This window comes from Capsicum annuum, unplaced genomic scaffold, assembly GCF_002878395.1.
Source record: "Capsicum annuum cultivar UCD-10X-F1 unplaced genomic scaffold, UCD10Xv1.1 ctg995, whole genome shotgun sequence".
Taxonomy (NCBI): domain Eukaryota; kingdom Viridiplantae; phylum Streptophyta; class Magnoliopsida; order Solanales; family Solanaceae; genus Capsicum; species Capsicum annuum.
In genome coordinates this window covers 2,770,106-2,783,129 of record NW_025896043.1, presented here as the reverse complement: position 1 = coordinate 2,783,129, position 13,024 = coordinate 2,770,106, and the positions used below count along the sequence as shown (strand labels likewise).

At 36.6% G+C, this 13,024-nt stretch overlaps 1 protein-coding gene across 1 annotated transcript; it reads left to right on the top strand.

The window, feature by feature from the left end:
• Nucleotides 1-12,001: 12,001 nt before the first annotated feature.
• On the top strand, nucleotides 12,002-12,655 carry LOC107872023. Its single transcript, XM_016718851.2, has one exon. The coding sequence runs from the start codon at nucleotides 12,002-12,004 to the stop codon at nucleotides 12,653-12,655; it is 654 nt and encodes a 217-aa protein (XP_016574337.2).
• The last annotated feature ends 369 nt before the right edge of the window (nucleotides 12,656-13,024 follow it).

The following is a 13,024-nucleotide window of genomic DNA, read 5'->3' as shown; positions in this document are numbered from 1 at the left end:
AAACTTAACTATCAGTAAATTTTTTCACACAAACTTTTAGTCTACAATCGTATTCCCCGACAACGGTTCCATTTTTGATAACGATAAAATTACACTCTTGAATGGGTGTAAGCGTTCACTGTCAATACAAAACCCAATTAGGTTGGGGACAAATCCCACAAGGAATATGGTGAAAACTTTAATTTGTTTATGAAATACTTTACTGGTAGTTTAATGTTTCTGAAAATGGTGGTTTAAGGTTCACAGAGAGTTAATTGTCACTTTCAATATTTTAGTGTTTGAAATTAGTCTAAATGGGAAACCAGAGTTATGTTCACCATGGGTTTTGGGAATTGACAGATACTAGGTAATTCTTGGGATTCTTGAAATAAGTAGAAATAGTAGAATATACCTGACGACGATACTGTTTGACTTATCTCTCGACCTCACCAGACAATTTATTATCTAATTCTCTCATACTTAGATAACTTATCGAATTCCAATAGGATTTTATCTCAGGTAGATCAATCCAGTTATGGCATTGATCATTAAACAGAAGGTTGGTAGCTTTTGAGTCCCTGTCGATAATTCACGACCTCTAGTCTATTTCTCCATTAGAAGGAAATAAAAACTAAGGGATAACCTAATGTTTGCAACCAGTAGATTTCAGTTAAAACAATAGAATTTCAAGATGTCCTACTACTCTTTGAATCCATTAAATACCTAGTAACCTATCAAACCCTAGTCCATAGATCCTATAACTCCGACTAATGGAATTATCCACTCGTGATTTGATGAACAAAATACAAATTTGAATTTATCATCATAAGGATAAACTTACGAATGGATGAAAAGCAACAAGTAGTTTCTTCAATTTTATCCCAAAATAGGAATCCACAAATAGTTGATAAGTGTTGAAGAAAATCCACTTCACAGACGTCGTCAAAACTGTTTCTCAGCTCTAATTCCCTAGTTAAGGCTGACGTTGCTTCTGATAGGCTATCACAAGGCTGACAACTTATCACAGATGTCATCAACCATGTTTTTTTCTCTTTTGCTCAGATTTTCAACTCTTTTTCTCCATTATTATTTATTTCCATTCCTTCAGCCTTTTACTATAATATCATTAGCAAACACACAAAAACAACAGGATTTGCTTCAGAATTTATAATTATTTTGAGCTAAAAAGCATTAAATGTGTTAGCTTTTGCTCACACATCAGGATTGACTCTAATGCCATCACCAGAAATAATATGGACAAGGAAAGCTACTGATCTTAGTCAAAATTTACACTTACTGAATTTATGGAACAACTGATGGGCTCTAAGAGTCTGCAATACTATTCTAAGGTGGTCTGCATGGTCATTTTTACTGCGAGGGTAGACAAGAATGTCATCAATGAGACTATGATGAACATTTCTAAGTACTGCTTGAACACGTGGTTCATCAAGCCCATGAAAGCTGCTGGGACATTAGTAAGAACAAATGACATGACTAGAAACTCGAAGTGACCATACGGGGTTCTGAAAGCTATTTTTGGAATGTCATATTATCTGAATCTAAGCTGATGATAGCCTGATATGAGGTCTATCTTAGAAAATTAACTGGCACCCTGAAGTTCATTAAATAAGTCATCAATTATAGGAAGTGGATATTTATTATTGACTGTGACTTTGTTCAACTGATGGTAGTTTATACATATTCTAAGAGAACCGTCTTTATTTCACACGAATAGAAGTGGTGCACCCCAAGGGGATATGCTGGGCCTGATGAACCCTTTGTGTAAGAGGTCTTTCAAATATTCTTTCAACTCTTTAAGTTTAGCTGGAGCCTTTCTGTATGGAGTAATAGAGATAGAATGAGTATCAATAAGAAGGTCTATTTCAAAGTCAATTTCCCTTTCGGGAGAAACTCTAGGGAGATCTTTGGGAAATACATCTTGAAATTCACTTGTAATTGGAACTAAGTCTTGGAACTAGAGTCTTTGACTCAAACCAAATGATAGACACACCCCTTGGATATCATTTTTCTCGCTCTAGCATATGAAATAAGTTGACCCTTAATTGCTATGGTACTACCCCTCCATTCTAGGCCAGGTTCATTTGGGAACTTATAATAGACAAATCTATTTCTACAATCAACTAAAGTATAGCATGAATGGAGATAATCCATACCGAGAATGACGTCAAAATCCATCATCTCTAACTCTACTAAGTCTGCTAAAGTTACTTCCTGAGACACGATAACCAGAAAGTTCCTGTAGACCCACTGTGCTATGATAGACTTACCCACTGAGGTAGAGACTGGGAAAGGTTCTGTTAGGATTTTGATACAAACTCTAAAGTTAATGGCAATATAATGGGTTAGAAAAGATAGAGAATCTCCTGGATCTAACAAAGCATAAATATGTAAATGGTAAACTTGTAACGTACTAGTGACCATATCAGGGGAACTTTCTTGATCCTTTCGGGACTTGAGTGCATAGAGAATGTTTGGGCATTGCCCCTAGTGGCACTAGAAATGGTACCTTACTCAGACAGGTGACCGAACTGAGTTAAGGGATAATTATAGTGACTTTGTGAACCCACTTGAGGACACTCTCTGATTCTATGACCTGGTTTACCACACTCGAAACATACGTTGCTTCCAGCACTTCAGACACCCTGATGATTTTTGCCATATTTTTAGCGAGAGGATTTATTCAAGCATTGCTAACACTACCCTAAGATTTAGACCATGGCGCTCTATCCTTATTACTATCTTTGAATCTCACCACTGAAGACTGGCTGAGAATAAAGCTGGAACAAAAGATTTTGGGCAGAACTGAGGATGATTACCACTCTGTAACTTATGCTGATAAAGTTAAATCTACCTATTTAAGCCCTTTTATTTTCCCTCTCTTTCTCCTTAGTCTTCTATTCCTCTATCTATTGAGCATGGACCATCAACCTATCCAAGTTTATCTCCTTATTAGCATTTTGGTCCTACACTCCGTGACAACACTATCAGACACACCATACACAAACTTGCTCATCTTAGACCTATTTTCATCTACCACATGGGGAGCATACCTGTCCAACTGAGTAAACTTAAGAGAATACTCCTTCACTATCATGCTGCCCTATTTCAAAATAATGAACTCTAAAGCCTTAGCTTCCCTCAACTCCAATGGGAAGAACCTATCTAGAAAGGCAGTAGTGAACTCCTCCCATTCTATAGGCCCTGCATCTATGCCCCTATCTACTTTTTACTTCTTAAACCATGTATGATCCACGTCTTGCAACTAATAGGAAGCTAACTTAGCACTCTTACTAGCGGTTACCCCCATAATGTCTGTTACCTTCTGCACCATGTCAAGGAATTCCTGTGGGTCCTCTTTAGGTTTAGACCCTGAAAATGAAGGAAGGTTCATTTGGGTGAAGTGCCAAATTCTAGCAGCAATATTATTAGACACTAGGTTAGCCTAAACAATGGCTGGACATTCATTCTGAGATTCCACATTATGGGCTAAAGTGGTGAAAGATGCTCTAAATTCTGCATAAGAAATGTACTTATTCAAGGGATCTTCTTGAACGGATGGAGGTGCTGGATGGTTTCTAGTTTTTCTTTTGTTGGTCTTTTTTGGACGCATGTTCTGTAAACAGAAGGAAAATTAGATTAGAAAGAGAGTTTAACTTGAAATCATGCTCACTCGCATGATATGAATACTAAAAGAAGGGAATTTTTTTCCTAAAATGCCTCATAACCTCTTATCCATATGTGTGGCACACTACACACCATGCACAAGACTCTACTTGACGTGGCTTTCAGACTCCCTAGGACTTTTTAGAACCTTAGGCTCTGATACTAAGTTTGTAACACCCTGAGAATGCACCCTGTGTGTCACACAGTACTTACTACCCTGAAGGACCATAAGCTAACCTATGACTGGTACTTGCTATAAGCACTGAATACAATACTGAAATATATATGCGGAAGAAATCTAAAAATGCCATAAGGTTCTCAAAATACTAAAATAATAGTAACTGAGTATCACTGTTAATAACATCCAAAAATTGAATAACTGTCTATGCTAGTATGAAAGCCTCTAACTGTTTGAATATAGAGTTGATGGGATAAATCCCCAACTAACTCCAACTGAAATAACTACTGAACTGCTAAAATATTGAAAGAAGTAAAATCTATCCTCAAAATATGAGGACTCACCACTATAACTACTGCTGATAGCCTGAGCTGCTAAGTACAGATAGGAACCTAAGCATCTGAACCTATGATATGAGACATCATAGTATAAAGAAAAAGTATGTGTCAGTACGTGTAATATATTGGTATGCTAAGTGAGGTAAGGCTGATATACATGAGTTCATATGCATTAGCTGATAACTGACTGAATGAACATCATAAAGTAACTGGATGAGAGAACATGCAAAACTATATCTACTGAACATACTGAACATGCTATACTGCGCATATAGATATACATCATATATATGAGATTATACCGAAACTGAGTACTTAATTCTGATGGCTGAGTAACTAATAACTGATAGCCATGCTTCTATTGAACTGTCTAAGTTCTTTACTGAATACTGAGACTAAAACTGTAACTATTGGAGTATTCATCTAACTAACATACCCCGATATAGACTGATTTGGGGTCCAACCTGTGACCCCAGTTGGAAGGGTGTTAAAACCTTGACATGGGATACTAACAATGCTAGGTCAACCCTAATCTAGCAGGAAGACTCATGAAGTATATATATAATTGTGACAACCTTAGTATGGTAGGAGGACGACTTACCCTATGCTAGCTACGTAGTTTTGTAATGCAGGTACTGCTCCTAAGGATTAAACCCTCTATGGTAGGACTGCCCCCATCCCTGGATTCACTCGGTGCTGAATCGTACTCCCAACTGAATCAACATTGAACTAATTACTAGACTATACTAGGCTTGATTGAACTGACATTGATCGTGTTGACTGACTATACTGGACTGAGTTCACTGAGTTCTGTTAATTGACAGAGTACTACTGCTCTTAAACTTTATTGGGACTAGCCTATAACTACTGCAACTAAGTTAATAACTATATTTTGTGTTATAAATACCCCCAGGTCTCGATTGCATATTAGATAAAACATAACAAATCTTGAAAGCATAACAATAGTTAATTGTCCACAATTCAATTACTGAGATATTTTGTCAAACACTTGGGGAGCATAATTAATGCACATAATAATGAATAGCACATAAGCATCATGAATACAAGTTAAACTTGCAATTTCTAGGATTTTTGCATGGGAATTACATTAATCAACATACATGCTATCTTATGTTTTGTAAACTTATAATTAAATCTTGAATTGAAAACCTATACAAAAACACAAACATTAATACAACCCAATTTGCTCATATAAATCATGAATCTAAAAGCTTGTAGTTTTAAAAAGGGTTCTTGAACTCCAAGGGTGGAAGGAAACCCGTGGATGAACACCTAACATACTTAAGTAGTTGAATTCTTGAAGTTTCCTGGGAATCGACCTTGAATCTTGAAGGCTATGGTTTTCTATTTGAGAGAGAATGTTCTTGATTTGAGGGAATTGAATAAAATAATGATTAATTAGGCTATTAGGGCATTAATGTCATGTTCTAGACTGTTTAGGGTCTGTAAAGTCTCAAAAATAAGTCCTAAGAAAACACACGGTGCTCAAGACTACGAGTAGCCTTAAGCTAACCCTGTAAGCTATCAACTAAATCTAAAACTCATAATAGGGAAGTATGGAGATATATAATCAAGCTAAAATACAAAATTCTATATGAGCTAAGCTAAAAGTGTCTGAATATAATATTTGAAAATACTAACACAAGAATCTGATCAATCAATACTAAAAATCTGAAGCATTTCTAGCAGTCTGACAAGCCTCTACTACTAATGCTAGAGAGCCACTGGGACAAACTCCTAGCTGACCCGAACTACCTAAAATACTAAATCATCTATACTAATAATCTCAAAAACTGAATGGCTAAGTCCCCAAACTATGAGGACTCACCAACTGCTGGGATATAGATGAAGATGCTCGAAATCACTTACGCTGTTGAAACTGAGCACCTGAACCTACATTAACAGACAACGTATCATATCGACATATATGTTGGTCATTACTTATGGGTTGTAATGAGAATATGTGGGTGAATACATAAGTAAATCAATTTCTCAATATTATTATAAATTTGTAAAAGAATACATGCTAAATGTAGATGGCTCACATAAGCTGGAATATCTGAAAATTGAAAATCATAATCATGAATAGAAAAATATGTTTCATAGATATAGTGAGTCATAAAATTTAGTTTCTAAAAGATATACTTGTATTTCATAGTTAAATCATGCTATCTAAGTGTTCAAATATGAATATAACAAATCATGGGATACTTAAAAGCGTAATCTTCTTGAAATAACATCATTCAAACTAGGGCTAGTAGCGGATGCATCTATTTCATGTCAAATCATCATAAAACTCATGCCAAGTAATGAAAATATTGATAATTCAAGTCTAAATCTGGAAATTTCTACAACACGTATGAAAATACAATAGTAGACATGCAATTCAACATCTAAATAAGTTGAAATCTCATAATCATGCAAATAACAATAGGGGGTCTAAGCCCTAATTTGAAACTCATGTTACTTTTAATTAAAACTAGTTTTAGGCACAAGAATGAAGGAGTTATCCTTGTTGAAAACTCTACATTCCATAATTGGTACACTTGATGAGAACACTTGATTTTGGATTCCTATTTGTGCTCTTGAAGCAGGATTCTTGATTATCTTAAATTGGAAACCTTGTATTTTGAGTTTCCTTGGAGAAAGAATGGTGGAATTTGGATTTTTTGGGAATTAATTTTTGATGTTCTAGGGTTTCTTTGAGAGAAATTTAATGAAAAGTAAGCATATAATGGTCAGAATAGGATTAATTTAGTGTTATTCACGAATTGAGGCTTGGGAAAAGACCAAACTACCCCTTTAAAAATCAACTTTGGAAAACTGGAAGCCGATTTTGGGCCCTACCGCGATGCACCACTATCACGGTGGCTTACTGGAAAAGGGACTATTGCGAACTAGAACTTCACCGCGATGCGGAGCTATCGTAGTAACCCACTGGAAATTGACAAATACCATTTAGGCCTTCACTGGAACGTGGTATCATCGCGGTGAGCTTCTTGAAATTGACAAACAGGAACTGGGACCTCACCGTGACACGAGCCAAATGCGGTACTTCACTGGAAGCAAACATTTGTGATTCTATACTTTACTGCAGTGTGGTGCCTATCGAAATGCCATACTATTTTACTAAAAATACCCTAATTTCTTAACCGAATATAGAATTAAGGTGAAATTAGTATCGTTGGAAAGATGAGCCAATTATCTATACATTGGTGGGTCTAGAGTTTAAAACTTCTACATGTATAAAGAGATATGCATTTTTAAAGATAACCCTTGACATTCTAGGAGATAAACTGATCTAGGAAAAAGTACGGATTATTACATTATCTCCCCCTTGGGAATATTTGTCCTCGAGTGAGACTAGTTAAACTAAAGATACCGAGGGGATGAGGCTATATGCTGGCATGCACAACTGAAAAAAGCTCTATGAAAAAATCTAAAACATACTGATCGACTAAACTAATTTGCGAATGCATGAATTTACATAAAGATAACTATATGGAAAAATCTGAGATTGGAAAAAACTGAATTAAGGAAGACTGTTACCTTTGGCTGAATCTGAGTTTGTGGAGAAGAGATGAGGATACTTGGTATACATGTATAATTTTTCTTACTAAGTAGCACCCTCAACAGACTAATTTTGCCACTGTACTTTGACCACGGGAACATCTTTGTTCCTTAGTTTACGAATCTGATGATCAAAAATTGCTACTAAAAATTCTTCGTAAGAAAGGTTATTCTGAATATCTGTTCTTTATAGAGGAACTATAACAGCTGAATCATTCATGCATTTCTTAAATAAGGACACACGAAACACTGGATGAACTGTTGACAAGTTTGCAGGTAGCTCAAGCTCATATGCTGTCTTCCTAACATGACTCAAAATCCGATAGGGACCTACATATTAGGGACTAAGCTTCCCTTTGTTGTCAAATCTCTTCACCCCTTTCATAGGTGAAACCTTCAAATACACAAGATCATCTACTTCAAACTCAAGATCTCCTATTCTTACGCCTGTATAAGATTTCTGATGACTCTGAGCTACTTTTATTCTCTATCAAATCAACTAAACTTTCTCCATAGATTCAAACACCATATCTGACCCAATCAAAGCGGCCTCACCCACTTCGAACCAACCGACTGGTGAACTATACCTCTATCTATAAAGAGCTTCAAATGGGGCCATTTGAATACTAGAATAGTAATTGTTATTGTAGTAAAACTCGAATAATGGTAAATGGTCACCCAAACTTCCTTTGAAGGCAAGAACACATGCCCTTAATATATCCTCTAAGGTTTGAATGGTCCTCTCTGCCTGACCATTTGTCTGTGGATGAAAAGCTAAATTGAGATGAACTTGGGTACCAAGACCTTTCCAAAAGGCTTTCCAAAAGTGAGAGTAAACTGAGTACCCCTATTGATGTGTGCGCAATTGCGAACACATTTAAGGCCTTTAACCTAAAATAATTGCAAAGTCTTTAGAAACTTTTGTTATTTTTTGATTGTTTTTATTGTTTTAATGCAGATAGTAGTGATAGGGGAGAAACCCAAAGAAAAGAAAACTAAATCAACTGAAATCTGGTGTAAATAAGCTAAAGTGTAGCTGACACCATTTCTAAAGTGCCGTCAGACATATGATGGGCTTTCAAAGTAGCCTTCAAGCTTAGACAGAACTTAAGGAGTTGAGATAAAATGTGACGACGTTTCGCCAGAGCTGTCAAACATGGGACATGCTGTCAAAGTGGCCGTCAACTTGAGGTAGATTATGCTGATTTCCAGTAAGGATGTGACGATATTTTTCAAGGGTCGTCACATATTTGAAACGCCATCAGATTTGCCTTCAGAAAAATCAGAAGATAGTAATTCACTGGAAACTTTGACGACATCCTGCACACGCCGTCAAGAATGCTGTCACCTATTCCGAAGAAAATCATAAATTTTAATTTTATTTCCTTATTTAGGGTTGAATATTTAAAGACCTGTAGAGAAACTATTAGAGGATTAACTCGGAGGGTGGCATATAAAAATTGCTTCATCTTTTTCATCAGATATTTTACTTGTTTTCTTGTAAAACACTTATCAACTATTATGGGTTTCTATCTTATGATTGAATTAAAGAAATACTTATTGGATTTCATCCATCATAAAGTTTATCCATATTATCATGAATTCAATTTGGTATTTTATTTATCAAATCATGAGCGGCCAATTCTATTAGCCATAGTTATGGGATCTATGGATTATGGTTTGATATGATGCTAGGTATTTAAAGGATTCAAAGAGTAGTAGGACATCTTGAAATTCTATTGCTTTAACTTGAATCTATTGGTTGCAAACAATAGGTTATGCCTTAGGCATATTTTATTTTAATAGAGAAATAAACTAGAGGACGTGAATTATCAGCAGGGACTCGAAAGCTACCAACCTTCTGTTTAATGAGTGATGCTGTAAATGGATTAATCTACCTGAGACAAAATCCTATTGGAAATAGATAGGTTATCTAAGTTTAAGAGAATTAGATAATAAATTATCTAGTGAGGTCAAGAGATAAGTCAGATAGTATCATCATCAGGAATATTCTGCTGTTTCTACTTACTTCAAGAGTCTAAAGCATTACCTAGTATCTGTCAATTCCCAAAAACTATGGTGAACATAACTCTAGTCTCCTATTTCTCTTGGTTACAAACACTAAAATATTAAAAGTGACAATTGACTCTCTGTGAAACTTAAACTCCTATTTTCAGAAATAGTAAACTACCATTTAGGCATTTCGTAAACAAATCGAAGTTCACACTATTCCCTGTGGGATTTGACCCCAAACTAGTTGGGTTTTATATTGACAATGATCTCTTACACCCATTTAAGAGTGTAGTTTGAACATTATCAAAAATGGCCCTATTTCTGAGGAATACAGTTGTGGACTGAAGGTTTATGTGTGAAAATTTGCTGATAGTTAAGTTTTCTAGATTTACGTTCGATTGTTGTTTTTATTTATTTGTAGGATCTTTATAGGTTAATCCAAGCACTACTAAACCCGGAATCCCATTGCATAAGCAGAATGGAAGAACAACCGCTGCGGTATGAGGTTGATGATGATGATGATTTGGATGGAGCAGGTGCAACGGGTGCAATCATTCCCCCTCTGTTGGCACCTAGAGCAAAGTTCAATATTACAAGTACTATGATCCAACTCCTGAATCTGAAGGGGTTATTTGGAGGCCTTCGTGGGGATGTCCCCAACTCGTATCTGTTAAATTTTGTTTCTATTTCCAAATTCTTTAATAACCCAGGGGTAAGCTAAAGCACTATCCGGTTGAGGCTGTTCCCACTGTCTCTATCTGGAGAAGCAACATTATGGCTAAATGACTTGAATCCTGACTCTATAACCAATTGGAGGTAGTTGAGAGGAGCTTTCCTAGAAAGTTTCTTTCCGCTGTCTAAGAAGGTACAGTTGAGGGATGAGATTAATAATTTTAGACAGGTCTTGAATGAGGCTTTACATGAAATTTGGGAGAGGTTCAAGAAGAAGCTGACACAGTTTCTGAACCACAACATGATGGATATATATTTAATGGATACTTTGTACAGATCTTTTAACTTTGTGACAAAGCCAGTGGTAGATAACGCTGCTGGTGGGTCATTTGTTACTCTGTCATTTTAAGATACTGTTGATATGCTGAATAGGATAACAAAACTAAGTAGGGCTTGGTATACCAGTGATTTTGTGGTGGTAAGTCCAACTATTCCTCTTGGAATGAATGATGAACAGTGTAGAAGAGATGAGGAGAAGGATCAAGATATGGCCCATCTAAAGACTCAAATAGACCTGCTCACCAAGCACTTATTATCAGGAAGGACAAAAAAGATAAAGGCTGTAATAATTCAGGACCGGGTTGATATGGAGCCTGAAGAAGAAGCCAACTTTTTTACTAATTAGGGGGGTTTTCAAGGCAATAGCCACAGGAATCAAGGTTGTAATGGGTATGACAATCCTAATCACAGAGACAGGGAGCAAAAAAACTGGAGAAGCAGCAATGACAGAAATGTGTTGTATATTCGTACTGGAAATCAAAAAGCTGCTAAATCGTGAAAGTGGTCTATGGATGATACAATGAAAAAACTATTGAAAGGAGTAGAGGCTACCAATGCAGGATTAACTAGTATGAGGAGTGAATTTTCCACTATGAGTCAGTTGGTTAGTTAACATTTAACTTCTATCCAACAGTTAGAGCAACATATAAGGTAACTTTCATCAACACTGCGCCAAGGAAGAAGTGGTACTTTACTTAATCAAACGGTTCAGGATCAGAAGATAGATGGTTCATATCTGGCGATTACCACTAGGAGTGGTAAGATTTTATTTGGCCCTTCTGTGGGCAAATCTTTGAATAATAAAGAAGTTACAGAGGAACCAACAGAACAATACCTAGAGGAGTCTGAGAAGTCGAATAGCTCTGTTGATATATCAAACAAGGATAAGGAAGAGGAAGTGGTGTTGAAACCTATACCAAGGCCACCACCTCCCTTTCCTCAACGATTTAGAAAGAAGGCAGACGATGCAAAATTCAGCAAATTCCTGGCAATGCTCAAGCAATTGACATAAAATATGCCTTTGATCGAAGCACTCGAGCAGATGTCAGGATATGCAAAGTTCATGAAAGACCTTGTTACCAAGAAATGAGCAGTGAGTGTTGAACTGGAAGTAGACCTCTAACTTTGTAGCACTATTTCCATAAGGACCTTGATGCAGAAGAAGTCAGATCTAGGTGCAGTCACCATTCCCTGCAAAATTTGAACCATGGAATTCACTAAAGCACTGTGTGATTTGGGAGCAAGTGTTAACTTGATTCCATTGAATATTTATAATAAATTGGGTCTGGGGAATCCCACACCTACCAACATGAGACTCGTGATGGCAGACAGGTCAGTAAAGCGACCTGTTGGAATTCTGTATGATGTGTTGGTAAAGGTCTCAAATTTCATATTCCCCGCAGACTTCGTCATTCTGGACTACAAGGTGGACTTCGAAGTGACCATAATATTGGGTCGACTTTTCCTCACAATTGGAAGTGTGTTGATCGATTTGATAGCGAATGAGCTTTTTTTCACGGTGAATGATGAAGTTGTGCGGTATAATGTGGGAAAATCAATGAAACAGCATGAGGAAATGAGTTTGTTCTCAGTAGTTGATTTGTATTTTGAGGACGAACAGGATGTGCTTAGAACTACACAACTTGTTATTGAGCCTTTAGCTGTGGTTGTGATGAACTATGATAGTGAAGGCATTGAAGAGTATGAAGAGATAGTTTTTGCCCTAACTGGCCTAGGCTCATATTCTTATACTTCTAAAAAGTTGGAACTTGACCTGGCTAATCGACCAACATCACCAACCAAGCCGTCTATTGAAGAACCTCTCGTGTTGGAATTGAAGAAGCTACCTGGTCACTTATGATACGCGTTTCTAGGGAAAAAGGACCACACTACCGGTTATTATTGCAGCTGATTTAGAAGAACAATAGGAAAATACACTTATTTTAGTATTTCAAGGCACAAGAGAGCAATTGGATTGATGGTGAATGCTATCCAAAAAGACTGGTCCCAAAAACTAGATGATGCCTTTTGGGCATACCGAACTACTTTCAAGAAACCTATTGGAATGTCACCATTTCAGCTGGTCTATGGAAAAATGTGCCATTTACCAATAGATATGGAACACAAAGCTTTATGGGCACTCAATAGGTTGAATTTGAATTGGAAGGAAGCAGCAGAGATAAGACTAGGGCAACTGAATGAGATGGATGAATTCCATCTCAGGGCATAT